Source organism: Panthera leo, chromosome A3 (genome assembly GCF_018350215.1).
Source record: "Panthera leo isolate Ple1 chromosome A3, P.leo_Ple1_pat1.1, whole genome shotgun sequence".
Classification (NCBI taxonomy): Eukaryota; Metazoa; Chordata; class Mammalia; order Carnivora; family Felidae; genus Panthera; species Panthera leo.
Window position 1 is genome coordinate 95,039,045 of NC_056681.1, and position 21,540 is coordinate 95,060,584.

At 40.0% G+C, this 21,540-nt stretch overlaps 1 protein-coding gene across 9 annotated transcripts in view; it reads left to right on the top strand.

The window, feature by feature from the left end:
• CTNNA2 (catenin alpha 2) overlaps positions 1-21,540 on the top strand; it is a 1,100,619-nt gene that overhangs the window by 328,924 nt on the left and 750,155 nt on the right. For all 9 annotated transcript variants that reach the window (XR_006200794.1, XM_042932824.1, XM_042932822.1 and 6 more), the window contains 2 exons: positions 4,212-4,378; positions 18,026-18,145. Coding sequence is in view for 8 of the 9 variants with exons in the window: in XM_042932824.1 (XP_042788758.1) it covers positions 4,212-4,378; positions 18,026-18,145 (287 nt within the window). In the remaining variant the exon portion in view is untranslated. The remainder of the gene's footprint in view (positions 1-4,211; positions 4,379-18,025; positions 18,146-21,540) is intronic.

Consider the following 21,540-nt stretch of genomic DNA (forward strand, 5'->3'; position numbering starts at 1 on the left):
GAATATACAGTTGTAGATATTACATATGATAACTGTTGGTTAGACATATTGCATAGAGAACTTTCTGGAAGACAGCTCAACACTCTCTGAATCTAGCTTTTCACCATACCCTTTTCCCTCACTTCTCACAGTTTTCCAGTAGTTCATCTGTCAAGTATTTAAAGAGAGCTTTTGTTACATGCAGGCTCTGCCTTCAAAGGAGGCACCACATGGTATTTCATGCTATTTTGGTTCATAATCTGCTTCCAGAATGACTTTTCTACTCCTGAGACTCTGTCCTCTGTATGTTATCCCCCTCTTCTATTTATTATTATCATCCTGCATCATTCCACATTTGAGTAGATATTATTTCAAGCTTATGCACAGTTATCCATCCATCCTGGGGCCTCTGGGGTAACATAAGAACCAGAACAAGCATCAGTGTGAAAGCCAAGCACTGGAAACATTTGGGAGGGGAGTTATTTTCTGCCTTAAAACAATAAATATTTTTATTGGGCAGATGTTTTCTTCTAAATTATTGTGTACACAGGAATGGAATCGACCAAAATATGCACTTCCAAACCTTTAACAAGGAGTTCATGAACTATGCTTGTAAGGGGGAGGATCACAGTGATAGTGGGAGCAGTGATATTAATGACAATAATCAGTGAGCCCCCATTATGAGTAAAGACTTGTGCTGGGTGCTTTGACTGTATCACCTGTAACCTTTAACCATAATGGCAGGTCCACAAGGAGGGTCTCATTATTTCTGCCCCTGTTTTGTAGTTGAGGGGACTCAAACACAAAGGTTGAATAATTGTCAAGCTCTCATTTTTGGTAATGGTTGCTGTGGCATTAGAGTGTGATCCTAGGTCTTTGTGATTTTAAAGGTTACTTCTCCTTTAATCTATGAGTTAATATATGTATGGTTTTTAGAACAATACTTATGTAATAAGCCTTTATATAGAAGCTCTCTGTACATGTTGTTATTCCCTTTGGTCACTTATTTGGAGATGTTAATTTTTCTTCTCTCTAGCAGGTGGTAGTGGCTTGAGGAGATGAAAGACTTTACTAGAGAAAATTTTCTGTGAGCTTAGGTCCATATCAAGTAACTGAAATTGAATAAAATGGTATATATATTTTTTTAAAAAGACAGATCTATTATCCTCTCTTCATTGATCCCTTCTCTCTTCTACACATGCATGCTGTTTCTTAGCTAAATATTTTAGTCCTCTAGAAAAGGCGGTTCCCTGGGAAAATAACAAATTTTATCCTGATAAACTCACTTATCATTGCTTAATATAGATTTCCATTTTAATTCAGTAATCTTAAAACTACAGGGAAATAAAATGCATTAAAGTCATAGTTGACTTCAGATTGTCTTTCCTTTAAAATCTTGAACAACATAAAATCATTTATACCTGTTTAAAATGAGTTTTTACTTTTAACTTAAATTGAATTAAATCATCTTCTATTTATCTTAGAATAATGTCAGAATTTAGCATGAGGTTTCCACTTGCAGAGTCACATTAACTAATGTGGGTCTCTCTCCTCTCAATCTCTCCTCCCCTTCCCTTTTCTAGTCTCTCATGGACATCTCCAGAGATCCTTCCTGGGGTGTCTGCTGGGGGCCACAACTTGATTAGCTCCATGTAAGAGCTCTATATTGCTATGTGTTACTCAGCTTTGAAGCAGTATTGCTGACTGAATGGCCAGTATCTGGATTAAGTGCCATTATACTGACACTTTATATAAAAACCTGTACTTGAATATTAGGTTGATTAGATAGGGTTCCTCCTCATGCTGATGGGTGCAGCTGGGCTCACCTCTGAGGGCTCTTGGTATAGAGAGTAGCCCTACCTGAGTGGCCTACTGTTATTGTGGTTCATATACCAATTTCGCTTGCAGAATTTGGGTTCAACCATGTTACTTACTAGGTTCATATGCAGAATAAATCTGCCCTTTCCTTGAATAAGTAGATTCATTCCACCATCAGCTACTGCACCCGTGATACCATATACAAATCTGTCCATCTTTAGATGTGGTGACCTTCTCAATATTTCATTAGATTTGCTACCACTGTGGATGTTCTTTCCAGCTGCACTATGCAGAGTGAGAATGAGATAGTCTTCTCCCACAACACAGATATCTGCCAATGAGTCTTTTTTTTTTTTTTTTTTTTTTTGAGGGGGTTGGTTCAGGGAGTGAGGAGATTTATGCAATCCTGTAGCAAGGGTGGGACACCTGAATTAAATATGTATCTCCTAATTGCCAGCCTCCACCTTAAAGTATATTTAGTCCTGAGGGGTCAGACCTTGAAAATTCACCTTTGTGCCAGTATGGTAATGAATTTTTACATGTCTCCCGTGCTGTTAATCAAGCTATTTGTTTGTGTATCGGCATTGAGACTAGGCTGGTCGGTTATATAGTATGCTTATTGTAGACAGTAGTCTCTTTTAAAAATCTAACAATGCAATATATTTCCTGACACGACTTTGTTTCCCAAGCATGAAAAGTATTCCTCTGAGGGTTTGAATAACTGTAACATTGAGTGAATTACATTCTATTCTGATCTGCTTGTGAAATGGAAAGGGGTGGTTTGTTTTGTTTTGTTTTCTCTTGTGTCTGAGGATACATTACAGGACACAGAGTCTTTCAGTGATATAATTGACTAGGTTTGGATTAATAGATGAGAAGTAATCATTTGTATAATAAATATTGAATGATTTTTTTTTACCCTAAATTAAATAATTGGTCATATTAACTCTCTTTTTCAAGTTTATTGAAGAAGCTTTTATTGTCCCTGTGTATGCTCTGCTATGTGAAGCCTCATGATTCTGCTTCCCAGGCCTCTTTACCCCGGGTGATATCCAGTCCACTGACAGGGAACCTATCTCATCCTCGTCAGTGACCCCTCTGTTTGCTACTCCTGCATCCCTTTGTACAAATATTCAGTATTCACCAAACACTTGCCTTCCTCCTGGTCTCCGCATCTGATCAGTCCCCATATCTGGTCATGCTTGAACACAGATCTCATTAATATCCCCTTCCTCTCTGTATCCCATTTCTATTTCCCTAGTCTAGGACCTCATTACTGCTGCTTTCCAACAGTCATGCACTTGCCCTAATAACTAGTGTCTCTGCCCTAAACTTGTCCCCTGCACTTTATTTCATGTGATGTAGCCAAAATAAAAATCTATTAATGTCACTTGCGTCCCTGCTGAGGACACAGTTCAGATCTCGTTCATGGCTTTCCAAGCACTGCCGCCTCTATTCTCTGTACCCCTTCCTCCCCGTGCCTCCCACATGACTGTGGTTCCTCACACTCAGCATCCTGCTCCAGGTTTCAGAGCCTCACACGGCATTTATGCTGCTGAGGGTGCTGTTCCCACCACTGTCTTTCTGGTGAGCACCTCTTAGTTCTTCAGAGCCCATCAATGTTGACAGCTTCTCCCTGCCTCACGCTAAATACGTCAACCACTTCCCCTTCTTTGCCTATGGTCTTGATCATAAGCCTGTGGTGGTATGTAATCACAGATATTATGAGTATGTATTTACATCACGTTTCCTTATTAGATGGGAAACTCCTAGAGATCAGGGTGTCCTCAGTCACCTCTGTAATTCCAGAGCTTAATAATATCTGACATAGTACAGGCTTAATCAGCATTTGTTGGATTGGTTCAATTCTCTTATAAATGCTCTCTAAATTAGAGAATAGCTTCTTAGCAGGGTATTAAAAGACTATATTTGGGTATCTCTGTAGTCTGTTATTCTCTGATTAGCACAATTAAGAGTACAGTGTTAATGAGGCCAAGGTTTTAGTTTCATTCCTCTGTGGAGCAGTTAACTTTGCACCTCAACTGTCAGTGAGCTCAACTAGCTGCCTAGTAAATACCATTGGCTCCAAGGGAAATGAAATGTGAGACTGATTAAGGTCAGGGCAAATTCATCTCAACTATTAGACACATTGAATTGAATATATTCCTTATTGATGTTTAAAGCATAATTTCACACTTCTGTGTGAAACGAACACCTTATTTTGTCCACAGCCTCTGTCCAATGTGCACTGATGCACTGAACTTCAAGGTGGGCTGTGATGGAGAGTGGCAGGAATACCTCGTGTTCATGGTGGTTTTGCGATAAGAACAATAATCATCCATCCATGGATCTTTATGATTGCCAGCCTCTGAGCTTGCCGTCTACCCACACACCTCTCCATCTTTGTCTTCCAGGTGAGACAATGCGCATCGCCTCTTCGGAGTTTGCTGATGACCCGTGCTCATCAGTGAAGCGTGGCACCATGGTGAGGGCGGCGAGGGCTTTGCTCTCAGCTGTGACGCGCTTACTCATCCTGGCGGACATGGCGGATGTCATGAGACTTTTATCTCATCTGAAAATTGTACGTATGTGGAACTTAGCGAAACTTGCTTTAGGGGCGTGGTAAAACTGACTATGTATATTAGAGCTCAGAACTGTACCAAAGATGTTTCACTACTCACCAGATCACTTACTCACCCGAGTGGTATACCTCCAAATTTTTCTTTTTTAATGTATTTATTTTGAAAGAGAGAGAGAGAGAGAGCACACTTGAATTTGAGGTAGGGGCAGAGAGAGAGGGAGAGAGACTTCTAGGCAGACTCCATGCTGACACAGTGCAGAGTCTGACATAGGGCTCAAACTTGTGACCCGTGAGATCATGACCTCAGCCAAAATCAAGAGTTGGACATTTAATGACTTAGCCACCCAATTGTCCCTACCCCCAAATCTTTCTAATACTAAAATTACATTTAATAATATGCAGGAAAAGTTATGGAAGGTTCACTTGAGTTTGGACTGTCCTCTTACTTCCTGGAATTCAAAACAGTATATTCTTTTAGGCCCCAGAGGCTGAGCACGGTGTACCTGCCTTGGCCCTTTCTTGCGATTCAGAATAGTGCGGTCCGTGTGGTCATTCAGAGTAGGTCAGTTCTTCTGGTTAGCTGGCCAAATGACCACCGATGCCCACCTTAATATGGATTGTGTGTTGAATTCTATTTTGTTACCTGCTCCATCCTTGCACTTCTATAGTCTGGCAATAAAGAGCCTCATATACACATCTCATGGTTAAAGTCAATCTTGTTGCACCAAGTCTGGCATCTAACATACCTGGACTGGGTGGGCGTTTACACGCCACACTAACCCATAGACTCTCATTATAAGTGCCTTGCTTGTCACATTTCCTTCATTCTCTTCAACTCTTTGGTTTCCTAATGGAAGTGGAGCCCTGCCCTAGTCACAAATTTTACTAGACCAGGGTTAAGGCAAGCCTTTCCAGTCCTTGACAGCTAGGCCTTTCTCTAGGCTGACTTGTATCTGTCTGCAACCAGGGTAGTTCAGTCCTCTGAACTCAGATAACATAATTCAACTGCTTAAGAGTATGGCTTCTGCCTAGAGAGTTTTTATTCCAAGCCTCAGTTAATTTCACTTCTGGACAATTAGCACCAACCTTGGACTGACATCAGGGTCCTTAGATGATAAGATGCGAACCATGGGCTTTTCATTTTTTGGGAGTCAACCTATTGCTGGTTTAGTTCCCCTACCTATGGCCATTCCTGGCTTATCATTTTCCCTATTATCCAACCCTTGAGGTTTTTATTTTCTCTGTCAGTGAAATGAAAAGTAGGGGCAGGTGCGATAAGGAAGTGAATCATGAGAGCCCACTCTCACCTTACTTTCTATCTCAGATTTGTTCTGTAGAGGGGTTCATCAAGAAATTTCTGAAACAAGTGGTTGTCTGTCAAAAAGTCTTGAGTCACATCTTACCTGAGCTGGCCCCAATAAAAGAGCCAAGACTCCAGGTTATGTATCAACTCTATGATATTATAAAAGGTCTCAAATTCCAACATCTCCAGTATGAGTTCCATGATCATTAACCACAAAGCAAAGATACAGCTATTCTCGGTTTCTATAAGGGTGCACAGGTCTGAAGACCCAAGGGCACAAAGCTGAGCCTGCTTGGGAGTTTCCTCTCAGATTTTTCTGAGAACGGGCCTGTAAAAGCCAAGAAAGGCTCTTGCAGATTAGATGAGGTGAGCAGTATGAGGAGAGACTTTACCTAGTTCAGAGGATATCAACGGCCAGTACAACATTATGATTCACCATTTGGCTACTGGAATAAGGTTAACTTTAATTTTGGTTTGCTGTCCACTTGCCAACTGTGTTGTAATCTACCGTATAACCTCCTTACGTATCAGACGCTGCATCTGTTAATATGGGGCTAGTGGGAGTATAGCCCACAGAGTTGTAGGGAGTTTAAAAAGGGTCAAATTCCTAGGAAGCATTTATCACAAAGTTTGGTGCAAAGTAAGCTTCTCGCTTTATGCACATTTTAGGCAACAAGTAACTTTGTTCTCAAGTGTGTGGGAGAAAAGTTTCATTATCTTTCCCTTGCAGCCTGCTGAATCTTCAAATGCAACATTTTAAGAAAGATCTTCCCCTAGATAGACAATCTCCCTTTCCCAGGGAGAGAATAGGACCCAACCTCAAGAAATTAACTTGACATCCCATATGTTCTTTTTCTGCGCCTCGGAAGGCCCTGTTCAGCCATTCCTGTGATGACAGGCTGAATCTTCTCCCCAAGCTGCCCACATGCAGAGGGTGTCCATCCTCCAAGATGAGGTGGGACATACAGCACTGGTTCCTGCCTGTAATCCTGCCTCTCCACCCACTTGTTTTGACCAGTGCTGTCTACTGATAATATCACCACAGTCTGTTGTCTTCTGGAGTCAATTGTATTCTCTTCCCAACACAGCAGATGAAGGGAAGTCGGGGGGAAAAAAAAACGGGTTTAGCACAAAACCACGGAAAGGTCAACCCAGCAATATTAAGTAGTCCTGTCAGACTGTCAGTAGTAAAATTAAAAGTGATTGCAGACTAAATAACGCATTTGTTCTCCGGAGAGCACCGCCTCTGTAGAGGGTAGCCGTGGTGGAACATTGCTCTCTTGTGGAGCAAGGAAGGAAGTGCAGGGCGAGGGCTTCCCAGACACAGGCGGTGGCGGGTCTCACGCTCCGGGTTCAAGTCAGTCAGGCTTTCAAATCAGGCGGCTGTTGCCTCCCTACAAAAACCCACAATGTGTCAACAATCCGTCCCACATGAACCTGTTGTATACTTCTACTTTAGCTTTTTGTTCTTTTTCGTAGAAGCACATTCTCTCATTCACAAACAAGTGTTGTCTGCAAGCATCTATGTATGTATTTTTAACTCAGATGAAGAAAACGTCTTTATATGTTTGAATGGAGCAGGTTAGAAATGGTCATCTACACCTTTCTCAAAGCTTTTTCCATATAAAAAAATGAGTTTGCTTACCGCACGGGTGATAATACCGAGGTAACAAAAAGTAGTGACAAGTGCTTTGCCATAAAGTAGTGACTCCAGGGGCGCCTGGGTGGCTCAGTCCAACTGAGCATCTGACTCTTGATTTCGGCTCAGGTCATGACCTCTCAGTTTTGGGTTCAATCTCTCTGCCCCTCCTCCACTTGTGCTTTCTCTCTTTCTCAAAGTAAGTAAATAAAAACTTAAAAAATAAATTAATTTAAAAAAAGTAGTGACTCCATTTTCTTTTGGTTGAGATGATAGAGTAATACCCTGTGGTGGGTCTGTAGGTTCCTGCCATGGTAAGCATTATGCATAATATCTTCCTTTTTATCTCTTAGGCCATATGCCAAATTTTTATTGCTATTCTTTCCAGACAATGATTTTTTCTCATTTCTGAATGACTTACAGGAACATAGAGGGAGTTGCTTGATCAGAACCTTATATTCATGTTTCTCCATCAATAATTCACTAAGTAGATGAAGTATAGTCAGTTTATTCTCCTAAAATACCCATTTTCATTCTCTGCCCTGTACCCCAATAAGTAATTATCAGAAAATTGAGTAATAATGAGCAAATATAATTCACTCTGTAAAAATGAATCAAGAATTAGGATATCTGTAGAGTTTGTGTGATTTGGCAGGGTGTGCGATTTTGCATTCTGCTACCTGAAAATTATGTTTGGAAACGTATGTTTACATGACTGCTAAAGAGCCTATCTTTTCCTATAACACAGGTATCCCTGTTGCCCATATTAAACTACTTGTATTATTATGCAAGTATTTGTATGGGCTTTAAGGTTGAGCTTTTTTTAAACATACATTCAGAATTCTCATGATTACAAAAGGTTTTTGCTGCTGTGTTTGCTTTAAAATCAGGATGATAGTGATGGAATAGTAGGTGACATACAATTCGAAGCTGGGTTATCACCCAGGTGGGAATCTGATGTTCCTCAGAAAAGCTAAAGTAATCATTTGCACATCAGACATCATTAAAAAATACTGAATTATAATCACCTTCATTGTTGAAGTTGCTGGTGAGTGATTCCCTAGCCAGACGTCTGATGTATCCTGCAATCAGCTGACATTGTCAGTGTGTTAGGTTCATATGTGGCACTTCAGACTTCTCAAGGAATCCTGCATTGCAATTGGTGATCATGAAGAGGGATATTTATTTTCCCTAGACTCTGAATTAATGTAATCAGATCGTATTGTCAGTGCTTAGCGTTGGCAGTGGCATCACACACATAAACTCATCTTGACATGTATGTGTCAGAGAAAACAACCCCCTTTTTTCTATCCTCAGGCTAAGTCCTGGAATAATGATGTTCTTGATTATCTCAGAATCTCTCTCTAGAAAGTGGAATGGCAAAACAGGAAAACAACAACCCCTTAGTCAATTTCTCAGGAAAGTCAGATTGCCTTCGTAGCAACCAGGGGCTAGCTCTAATGCTGCTGCCTCCTGTTTGCAGGACATTGATGAGACAGGGTGACTTTAATATTACCTGTGCTTTTTGGGACATAAGCATCAAATAGTGTTGGGTGTCCTCAGTAACGGATTATTTCTCAGGAGTTGGCTGTGTAGTCCTACAGCTCTAATGTGGCTCTTGTGTTTGAAGAACAGCAGTCAATTGACATAAAATAGCCTTGTTTCTGATTATAAAGAGGGAAATTACTGCCCAGGTTCTTAGCATATCTTTTCTGCCACAGCTATTGCGGCATTAACTTCACACAGCTGGGTTGTTTGGAATTTATTTATGTATTCAGTTATCGTTTCAAAAAGGACTTACTGGATGCCTAGTGTATACAAGACACTGTGCTCAGATAACTTCAAAGGTGAATAAGTCTCAGCCTCTGCCTTCAAAACTTTATAGGCTACTAGGGAAGACATTAAGAAAAAAAGCATTGCATATTAGCAAAATGTGCACATGGCTGTGATCTCACCTACAATGAAGTTATACTAATTAGGATGTTTTCCACTTTAAGTAACACAAACCCAACTCAACTTGGTATTTTATTTTATTTTTTAATTAATTATTTTTTTAGTTTACATCCAAGTTAGCCTATAGTACAACAATGACTTCAGGAGTAGATTCCTTAAGCCCCTTACCCATTTAGCCCATTCCCCTTCCCACAACCCCTCCAACAACCCTCTGTTTGTTCTCTATATTTGAGTCTCTTATGTTTTGTCCCCCTCCCTGTTTTTATATTATTTGTGCTTCCCTTCCCTTAAGTTTATCTGTTTTGTATCTTCAATTCTTCATATGACTTCAGTCATATGAGATTTATCTTTCTCTAATTTCACTTAGCATAATACACTCTAGTTCCATCCACATAGTTGCAAATGGCAAGATGTCATTCTTTTTTGTTGGAGAATAATACTCCATTGTATATGTATACCACCTGTTCTTTATCCATTCATCCATCAATGGACATTTGGGCTTTTTCCATACTTTGTCTATTGTTGATAGTGCTGCTATAAACATGGGGGTGCGTGTGCCCCTTCAAAACAGCACACCTGTATCCCTTGGATAAACACCTAATAGTGTAATTGCTGGGTCGTAGGGTAGTTCTACTTGTAATTTTTTGAGGAACCTCCATACTGTTTTCCAGAGTGGCTGCACCAGTTTGCATTTCCACCAGCAGTGCAAAAGAGATCCTCTTTCTCCGCATCCTCGCCAACATCTGTTGTTGCCTGAGTTGTTAGTGTTAGCCATTCTACATTGACAGGTGTGAGGTGGTATCTCATTGTGGTTTTGATTTGTATTTCCCTGATGAGTGATGTTGAGCATTTTCTCATGTGTGTGCCATCTGGTTATCTTCTTTAGAGAAGTGTCTATTCATGGTTTCTTCCCATTTCTTCACTGGATTATTGCGTGTGTGTGTGTGTGTGTGTTGAGTTTGATAAGTTCTTTATAGATTTTGGATACTAACCCTTTATCTGATATGTCATTTGCAAATATCTTCTCCCATTCCATCGGCTGCCTTTTAGTTGTGCTAATTGTTTCCTTTGCTGTGCAGAAGCTTTTTATTTTGATGAGGTCCCGAAAGTTCATTTTCAACTTGGTATATTCAAAAAGGAGTATATTGGCTCACCAAAGTAAGAAGTCCAGAGGTAATTGGCTCAGGCAAGGCTTGACCAAGGCACAAAAATGTGATAAGAACCAGGCTCTTATCTCCTTTCCTTCACTAAGAGCACTCTTCTCTGTAGGCCCTTTTGTCATAGTCTCAAGATAGCTGCTAACTATTCTCAAAATTACATGCTTCTAGACTAAAGATAGCAGGAAAGAGTGAATTCTCTTCCCGTTTATTTTTAGCACAAATAAAAGTTTCATGGTCTTGTTAATTCTATTGGCTTATGAATTAGGTGATTATCTCTAAAAATTATTTAGAGGGGGAATGGGATATGTTGATTTTTTTTAATTTGGTCAGTGCTTACTCCTTTCCCTCACCATCCCCCAAGTCACAGATGGGATCAGTTCAACCAAATTATAGTGTTGGTCATTTGAGGTTAATATGAGAAAGGGTGATGTGGCTGGGAGAAGGAGGTCTCAGGATTCAGTCTTATTAAATTGAATGCGATTTGCTTTTCCTGGAACCAATTTCTTGGACCAGATTGAGTATGTGGGAGTTAGAAGCCCAAGCTAAACTGTAGCCTAAAGGTTGAGGGTGACTGGGAAGAGGTTGCTCCCATCAGAAGAGCTTGGGGATATATCATTCTGTTCAGTGATGAGATTAAAACTTCACAGTAAGTTCAGCAGGGGGAAGCTTAATATGAAGAACTGTTAACTCCAATAGCAGACTAGAGTTATAAGGGTTTGGATAGCAGGAAGAGAGCTCTAAGGAACATAGGAATAGCAGGAGCAGGGGAGCAGCTGCTACCCCAAAGACTGGGATGGAGCACTTCAGGGAGACCCTCCCAGCCACTCTGAGCCGGGGCCAAGATCCAGATATTCCTACCTCACTGGGTGACAGTGAGGTCACCAAGGTGCCACACAAGCTAATGGAACTTGCTGGAAATCTGCCCTTAGTGTGCTCATGGGGTGCTTGTGCCATAAGAAAGGAGATAGATTCAGGTCAGACAACAGACTTCAGCTACAGAGAGCTTCACACACCAAGGGAAGGAACAAAGGCATGAGAGCAAGAGAAGGGACTTGGGGTGTTCTCAATAATATAATTGATTCTGTCTTGCTGGAGCATACAGGACAAGGTGGGGAGAGGCACCAACAAAGTTGGATGGGGCAATACAAGTTGTTTAGTGCCTCAGATAACATGATTCATTTGGACTCTGTGTGGATTATGGGGAGCCACTGAGTACTTCTAAGCCTTAGAATCAGATTTGTGGTTTATATCAATAGTTTTGGTAGCAATGTGGAGAAAGAATTAGAAAAGCGGTGCATCCGAGCAAGGAGACGGATGAAGAGATCATTGAAACTATCCAGGCCAGTGACTGAAAGGCAGGTGAAGGCAGTGGCAGTGCATGTTGTGAAAAGGAGGTAGGTTTTAAAGATATTAAAGAGGTGGAATGACTAGATCCTGGAGACTGATCAGATGGGGCAAGGCTCTTAATGAGTGTTCATCAGTATAACCCAAGCCCAAACTCCATCAACTTCGTAAACCTATCCTTTCTGGGAAACTGAGACAGTAGAGCTGGAGAGTTAAAAGCACGAACTCTGGAGCAGACTACCTCGGTTCAAATCCAGGCTCCCAACTCACTTGCTGTCAGACCTCTTGGGAAGCTAGTGTAACCACCCTGACCTCAGTATTTCCTGCATAAAGTAAAAAATAGGAAAACTATCAACTGAAAAGAGCTGTTTTCTGGGACGAAATTAGGTATATATAAGCCATTTAGAACAGTGTCTGGTACATCCCATAAGTACTCAGTGGCACTGGCTAGTGTTATTTTTCTTGTACCAGCTGAAAATAACTTTGGGAATATAAGCTGTATTATTGTGCTTTATAAAACATGACACATTAAGAATACATGACAATAGCATTTAAGCATTCTTGCTTTCTGATGAAATCATTTTCTTCACTTGTTAACAAGACAAAATTTAATCAGGAGGAGCAGCTTATGAAGGAAAGAAAATATTTAATCAAGAAGGCCAGCTTTAGGGAGCACCTGGGTGGCTCAGTTGGTTAAGTGTCCGACTTTGGCTCAGGTCATGATCTCATGGTTTGTGGGTTCAAGCCCCGCGTAGGGCTCTGTGCAGACAGCTGGGAGCCTGGAGTCTGCTTTGAATTCTATGTCTCCCTCTCTCTCTGTCCCTCCCCTACTTGCACTCTGTCTCTGTCTCTCAAAAATAAATAAATGTTAATTTTTTTTTAAAAAAAGCCAGAGTTAGGAGGCAGAGACATAAAATATGATGGTGCTGCGGTATCAGCAGTCAAACCAGAGTACATGATTAAACAAGTAAAGTAATAGAATGTGGAATCTTACATCTACTCATTTATTTACTTAGCCAACTACTGTTTCCTAGATAATATATATTTTTGAATGTTTATTTATTTATTTTGAGAGAAAGAGAGAGAGAGTGAGAGAGAGGCAGAGAATTCCAAGCAGGCTCTGTGCTGTCAGGGCAGAACCTGACACAGGGCTCTATCCCATGAACAGTGAGATCATGACTTGAGCTGAAACCCAGAATCAGATGCTTAACCGACTGGGCCACCCAGGTGCTCCCAAGACAATATTTTTAATTTAGCTGTAAAACTAGATCCTAATAAGAGAATTATATAAGACTGATTAAATAGTTTAGTTCAGGTCACTTAAAATCCAATCAACCCCATATCCACAAGAGGATCCTGAAATGAGGTTAGTCTGTCCCAACAGGATTGAGGATCCTTACGCCCTGATTCATGGCCCTGGTATGGATGGTAAATTTTGATGGGAGAGCCAGGTGACACAGTCCAGGGGGGCGAAGGATCGACTCCTCAGTTCAGTACCCCCATCCCTATATATCTGCCTGACTCCTAGGAGCTGCTTAATAAGTATCCAATGACTACATGGATTCACAGACTACTTTTCGTATAATGAAGTAAATACATGAAGTTCCAATCAGGAAAATGGGAGACTGATTTAAAGAGCTGGTTGCCAACAATTTGACAAAGCTGTAGTCTGTGGAAGGCAGGCCTGCTTTAGGAATGGGGGTAGGGGCTATTTTGAACAATCTCTGTGAAAAGACCAAGATTTTAAGAGTTTTAAGTGACAAGCTCTGAAAATAATACCTAAATCCACTAACAAGGGAGGAAATTTTAATATCTTTTCTAGCTCTTTGAGTCTTTTCAGCTGTACCCTGCCCAAGCTGCCAATATTAAGGACAGGTGTACCTGGTTGAGCAGAGTTCTCACTTTGGTGTTCACAGCCGGGCCTGCTGTGGGAGGAGAACAGTTGACTGTGATATCCAGGACTCCGAGGGCATTCTTAAGAAGGGAAGCTACAGCTGCTGCCTCTAAAGGCTTCCTTTATCAGCTCATTGGAAAAGACTTCCCAGTTCCGGACAGGCGCATCTCTCAAGCTTCCCCCTTATAACACCTCCCCAGGAGCTCTGCTCTGCTTAGAGCCCTCGCTGGCAGGCCTTCACTGTGAGGCTTCCACTCTCCCGAGTGCCTGGTCTGCAGATGTTCCAAGCGCCTTGCCTCTTGGAAATTATTTGGGAAAACATCTTCATTAGATACTTTGCTTAACAGATACTCCGATACTTAGCTAGACGCTAAGTGGCAGGTCAGTGTCTCTGTTTAAGGAGCTACTAATTCTTGCCAGTTATTCTAAGTGTTTGCTATTTTGCATTTCTTTCTTTGCTTTCCTACATATACAGAATACCTAGTTTGAGAAAAGAGTAGAGAAGAAATCTTTGTTCCATTTCTGTCATATACTTTGGTCTATTCAAGTTCTCTGTTTCTTTTTGTATTCGTATTGGCATTTTATATATTTAGAATTTATTGCAGATACAATTAAAATTCATTAGCATGAGAGGTTTTATCTTCATTTTTTTATCTTACTGTTTAAATTATCTGTTGATAGCCTCTTGTGGGGTCTGTTTCTAAACGTTCCATCTGTTGGGGCATCTGGGTGGTTCAGTTGGTTAAACATCTAACTATTGATTTCAGTTCAGGGCGTGATCTCAAGATTTGTGAGTTCAAACTCCACATTGGGTTCTGCGGTAACAGTGTGGAGCCTCCTTGGGATTCTCTGTCGGTCCCTCAAAAGTTCCATCTGAGAGTTTTTATCATAATTACAGTATTTAGCCCACTTATATTTATGTTCTAATTGAAATTAGTTAGCCATCTTCATTTTTTCCATTTACAAAAACCTTCTTCATTTCTTCTATAATTCTCACAATAACTTTGTGTAATACGTAAACATTATTACCTTCATTTTATTAAATGACATTGAGGGTCTGAAAGGTTAAGTGGCTTGCCTGGATCGTAATGCAAACAAGTGACAGAGTTGGGGTTCAAACAGAACCATCTGACCCACAGCCTTCCTCACACATATTGACTCATATCTAACAATGTGAGGTTATGGAGGCTAGGGAGGTTTTCCTTTTTTTTTTTTTTTTTTTTTTTTTTTAAGTTGTTTGTTTATTTATTTTGAGAGAGAGCATTGGGTAGGAGCAGAGAGCCAGAATCCCAATCAGGTTCAATGCTGTCAGCAGGGCTTGAACTCATGAACAGATGATGACCTGAGCTGACATCAAGAGTTGGATGCTTAACCAATTGTGCCATCTAAGTGCTCTGAAAAAGTTTTTGGAGAAAGTGTCCTGAGTATTCTGTATAAGAACTGCCTTTTAAAGTGTTTGGCTTATATCCCTGTAATTTCCTTTAATCCAGACACCCAGAAAGAAAATATCATTGTCTCTGTTTAAAAAAAACAAAAACAAAAAAAGGACCAACTTGGTTATTCTATTAATTTTGACTTCTCAGAAGAAGTGTCTGGTCACTGCCCTTTTTTTTTTCCCCCTTTTCCTTCTTGTTCCTTCAGCACCGCCCCCCCCCCCCCCACCACCATTTGTCTGCTCCCACCACTCTCTGCTATGGTCCCATTTCTTCCAGACCTTGGACTGATTCTGAACCCATGTTTCTACATGAGAACTTTGCATTACTTGACCTTTGGAGATCCTTGTAGATTAAAACTCTAAGTACGGCTAAGTCTACCTTTACACAGAGACCCCATCATTGGTGTTTCTTTTTAAAAGAACTTCACTGAATGAGAAACATAGATTCAAACCAGCATCTGGATTCTTCAGATACAGCCAATAAGAAAATGTAAGGTATAAAGCAACAAAATAGATACTCCCAATTGGCCTGATTAATATTCAGTAAGAAGCCTGTTTTATATATGTATTAGAAAACAAATCCAAGATTTAGCTCCTTCTGAGATAATTATTTTGCTCTTCGCTGGAACCAGTTTTTATGTCCTCCGGAAAGATTTACAGCTCAAATAAGCAGCAGGAACAAATTAACTGCCAAGAGCTGTCCTCTCCATGATGGTGTTGATAGCCGTGTTAAGATAATTACAAATCTATTAGAAAGTGAGACATCACTGATTTGTTGTTTTAAAGGTTTGAGGTATAAGATTCTAATTAAACTATGAAAATGCTTTATCTGGCCTATTCCATACCATAAAATGTAACTTGATTTGAGTCCCTAAAAAAGTATCTTGACACACAACAGTCCTTTTTTTCAATGATTGTTACTGTTTTTCCTTGAGTATTATTAGAGCCTGGATAGGAATTGAACAAGACTAACATTGAGAAGTGAAAGTATTTTATATTTTTTACAGTTAAGAAAAGATTCAGAATTTCCATAGGAGATGTGAATGGAAACTTAATTTTATGTGGAGTCTAGATTACCAGCGTTCTAAATAACTTCCCTGGCTTGCTACAACTCTTAATAAAAATGGGTTAACCTATTTAGTAAATTGAATGGCATGTCTACAGAGAAAAAGGTTGATGATCTCCATTATCACTGGTTTATATACACGATTCTCTTCCTCCACTCAGTGAAACTTGATAAGGATATTGAATTAGGTATCTTTGTGATTGTGTCAAGCTTAAACAAAGGTAGATTTCTGTAGCTTAGAACTGTGTTAATCTCTGGCTTTTTCTAGCTGTTTTAGTGGTCCTTTGTATTTCCGCATTGTCAAACGATGAACTCCCTGTATGTTCCCTTTGGCTTGCTTCAAATACAAAGAGCTAATCAGAATTCTTCAGTAGGCCCTGCATTTTCTTCACTTCACATGACTGAGCTGCCTGCTCTTTTTCTGTTGCTTCTATTAGAAGACATCATTAGCAGAGGTCTGTCTACTAGGGTCCCTTTTTGTATAGAAGAACTTTTGATTGAGCAAACACATACCTGTTTTGTGCCTTACTCAGAACTTTTTTCTTGGTTATTTCCACTGGCAAAATAGCAAGTTGACTGATGATGATGTCATGGATTACTTCATATCTCAATTTTAGTTTTAATTTAAATTGAGACCACAGGTGTTTAATGTTACCAATTGTGGAAATCTTCACACTGTAGTAAAGTCATTCTGGAGGGGGCACCTGGGTGGCTCATTTGGTGAAGCGCCAGCTTCTGCTGGGTCATGATCTCCTGGTTCATGAGTTCGAGCCCCACATCGGGCTCTCTTGTTGTCAGTGCAGAGCCTGCTTCAGATCCTCTGTCTCCCTCTCTCCACTCTCCCGCATGTGTGTGCTCTCTCAAAAATAAATAAAAACATTAAAGTCATTCTGGAGAATGACTTTAGTACCACCCAAATCCTCAAGTCATTTATTTTATTTTTTTTAATGTTTTTTACTTTATTTTTGAGAGAGACCTAATGTGACTGGGGGAGGGGCAGAGAGGGAGACACAGAATCTGAAGCAGGCTCCAGGCTCTGAACTCTCAGCATAGAGCCGACGCAGGGCTTGAACCCACTAACAGTGAGATCATGACCTGAGCCGAACTCGGAGCCACCCAGGCACCCACCAAATCCTCAAATCATCTGTAAAGGAGTTCTTAGTGAAATTCCTAATTCAAGTCTAAGACCTCTCTGCAAAAGTTGCATGATCCAGTTGGCAAGAATTGGAAGCAGGGCACATCATTAGGGAGGCATGCCTGCTCTCATTCTGCTCACCTGCATTCTACCCCCGCTGACACCACCTTCAGTGGCAACGAGGCTTCAGATTCACTTGCTTCTCCACGGGGTGTACAGCTCCTCTTTCCAGTGGATGGCAGGGTGTGAACTCAGTTCACAGTTACAGGCCGTTCAGCTCTGGCTGCACAGGTGTTGCCAAGAACTGTGGTTGCAGATTCAAGCGCACTCACACTTCAGGGAATTCCTTCAGTTTTCGTTGGTGAAGCACTTCCTCCTGAAGATTTCTAGAATTTGTTTTCAAATTCCATGTTTTTTTCTTTGATCGATTTTCTTGTATGTGTCTATGTGAAATTATTAGTCTGTATTCCTCATCAGAATCCTAACCCAATAAACGACAATTGATATAGTTCTAATGCTTCAAGAGTTCAGGCATTATCTTTTTGGGTACAAAATATCCTGTGTTGTGAAGAAATATTCTGATTATAAGTACTTATTAGTGGTACTTCTATTTTATTTAAATGTGAATCCCTAGGCATATTTTTTTTAACAAATGACCATTTCTAACATGTTTAATATTTAAATTCTATCCATTGATAAATGTTCCTTATTACCTCAGGTGGAAGAGGCCTTGGAAGCTGTCAAAAATGCTACAAATGAACAAGACCTTGCAAATCGCTTTAAAGAATTTGGCAAAGAAATGGTGAAACTCAACTATGTAGCAGCAAGAAGACAACAGGTGGGGACAATTCAGGAAATGCTGGGGGAAAAATGTGTGTTTAAGTAACCTCCTAGCTGGGTAGGCTTAAATAACAGATCAGCCTTATCTGCTGGTTATTAAATTAGCAAATGTCCTCAGAACCTGTGATCAACAAAGGTTGCTTATTACATGGGTCAGTTTTCATAGCATTGTGGGCCCTGGGGTACTCTCTGCCCCCTGCCTACCTAGGGTAGGTCACAGGCCTCCTGTGTGACTGGTGGGAACCACTGTAACCTTTTTTCCACTGTAAGAAAAGCTCCCCAATCAAAAAAAAAAAAAAAAAAAAAAAAAAAAAAAAAAAAAAGAAAGGAGGGGAGAGTGGTTTCATGTAGTGCAGTGGATGCTTTCTGAGCACCACCCTTTGCCCTCACTTTTTGTTTCCTAGCCCTGTAGACCCCATCATGCATATGCATAGCCAAAATGTGCAGCATGTTGAGTGACCCCTTTATGAAAGACAAGAAGACTATGCAAAGAAAATCAAGGAAAGGCAGAGAAGAAAATAAATGTGTGGGGGTGTGGGATAACACAGGTTAAGTGTGAGTTACTCTGATGAAGGTGACTGACATAGTGTCTTCTGTCTTCCTTTTGTCTAGAGCTAGCACTCAATTTAGTCTATTCTAGTTGTTTGTCAAGTACCATTAGGATTTTATCCTCAAGGAATTTGTTTTTATTTTTTTCCCCTAGGAAAAACATCTCCAAATGTGAAAGGGTCAGTTAAAAATCCTTTACCCGTCCTCTTGACTGTTCCTATAATTCTTCAACACGTAGAGCAATTCCTAGTGATTTAAGATGGTCTGTGACCAACAAGAAAGTTTTATTCAACAAACATTTGTCGAGTGTTCTTCTGTGCCAGGTTGAAGGAACGTTGGTATTACAAACTGGACCAAGATCTAGTTTCTGCCCCTAACATGCTTACAGTATTCTTTGTGTGAGAGACACACGCATGTGATTTGAGATTACTTGATGATTTAAGTATTTAGTAATCAGCAAAACTCAAATGAGCTCTTGTGTGATAGTCCAAAATGTTAAGATGGGTAGGAGTGAAGTTACTCTGAAACACAAATGTGAGAACCAAGAAATCTACTTAGCTAATTTAAACAACTGAGAAAAAAGCCATTGAATCTTGATCTTAGTGAACCACGCGGGCAGTTGGGAAGAAAGGTAGGGGCCAGGACATTGGGAGTCTTGCAGAAGTCTTGGATTTTATTCTAAGTGGGTGGGTAGTATTGGAATAGTTCAAAGTTTGATATCAATGTCTCAAATACGTATTTTAGCATTTTAGATATGTTGTGCAGAAGGGAATGGAAGAGAAGAGACCAGCTATAGTTGGGGGGGGGGGGGCTGAAGTAGGTGAGAGATGGTGGTCTTGATTCGTTTGTAGTGGTGGAAATGGAGGAAACTGCAAAGAATCTGAGTTTATTTTGAAAATAGAACTCGGAGGACCTGATGTTAAATTGGACGTGTTAGGAAGTGACAGCAACCAGTTCAGTTCTAAGGTTCTGGTTTCAGCACATGAGTAAATGTTGGTAAGTTTACAGAGACGGGAAAGACGGGGTCAGTTGGGTACAGAAATTAATGTTTCATATTTAGATACATGGATTGTGAGATGCCTGTGAACTCTCCATGTAAAAATGTCAAATAGAAGAGAGTTGTGGGTTGGAGATGGAAACATCAGGTACTGGTGTATATATAGATGTGTACTAAAATTCATGGACATGTATGAGATTTATATGAGAATACCCATAAGTATCATTTATTTCATCAATACCTTATTTTTAATTAACTGCTAGTTCAGTCTCTTTCAAGAAAATTTAGATAACAGGTAGAATTGGAAGAAGGAAAAAACCATAGAACACCCAACCACCCAAGAAAAAAGTGGTACAATTTTGGTATATTGCATTTTAGTTATTTATCTTCATATTTTAACATATTTATAATCATACTTTGCATACAAGTATGCATATTATGTTCTACCTTTTCATTTATCTTGTAAATATTATTCATGTCATTTATTGAAAACTATAGTATCCAGAGTCTATCAAATAAATAAATGCTTCAGTCATTTACTTAACCAATTCTTCATAATTTAACATTTAGATTGTTTGGAGGGTTTTTTAATGTAATTAAGGAATGTTTCCTCAAATGTTTTTATGGGGAGAATCCCCCTTCCATCTCTTCCTTTTTTAAGTATAGGTACCCAGTAATATAATATGCAATTTCTGGACCAGAGTTCTGGAGGTTAAAAGGCTCTTCATGGCTAGTTGGGAGAAACCTTTCACTTTGAATGCCTAGATAATTATCTGGCATAGAAAGTACACACACATGTTGGTTACCTATTGGTGTTCATGTTTAGGATCAAAAAGAAATGCCCTCAAACTAGAAATCCTGTTGGCGGGCTAAATTCATTAGTGCATAAGCAAAAGATGATAGATGGTTCAGTTAATGATTACTTGTCAATCTGCCTTGACAATCCTAGATAACCAATAAATTATGCTTGTCTCAGAGTCGTTTTGACACACAAAAGAAAAGATACAATTGTTGCCAGGTAATTTATATAACACATACTGAATAAACAAATAGAAACTGAACCCCAGTGATTCAAATAACCTTCAATGATGTTTTGAAACTGGAAAAATTTCTCTGAGATCCTCAGCTGGCAATCCTACATGGCCTCAGAGAGCAGCACTGCCTTTAACATTTCTGTAAATGATGTGAACATTTTCTTAACAATGCTCTTTAAAGCTGAAGATCAAGAGATTCCCCAGTAGTATTATTTTGACAGCCAAAACTAGGAAGGCACATCACCTTTGATCTATTTTTATTCCCTAAACTCAGTGATTGAGCTGCTATTAAAGATAACTTTAAAAAAATAAAATGAAATGAACCCTAGTCCGAACCTGATAATGAAGTGGCAGATATGCACTAAGCAAAAATCAGAAGAGTTTGATTTCCCATGTTTGTAATTGTCACTGAATATAGGGGCAAGCAATATCAGAAGACTGAAGTCTGGGTTTTCCTCTGCTGCTTAACTAACTCCTATCCATGCAGGCTACTTGTCTGTATCTTGGTTTTTACATTTTCCCCAGCAATATTTGAGTGCCTTTTATAGGCCAAACGTTTGCTAATAAGTCAAGGGCCACTAAACAAGATCGGGTTTCCTGCTCTCAATAGATACAATACATGCTTAAATATGTAACTCCAGTACAGTATAATAAGTATTGATGATAGGAGGGGATAGGGGCTTGTGGGAGCAGATAGGAGACATCGCCTAGAGAGCTGGATGGAATAGGTTCCAGGAAGATGGGCCATGTTGAGTGAAAGGGTAGGGTAGAAGAGGAGTACTCCAGTATTTCATGCAGAAAGAACACCATACA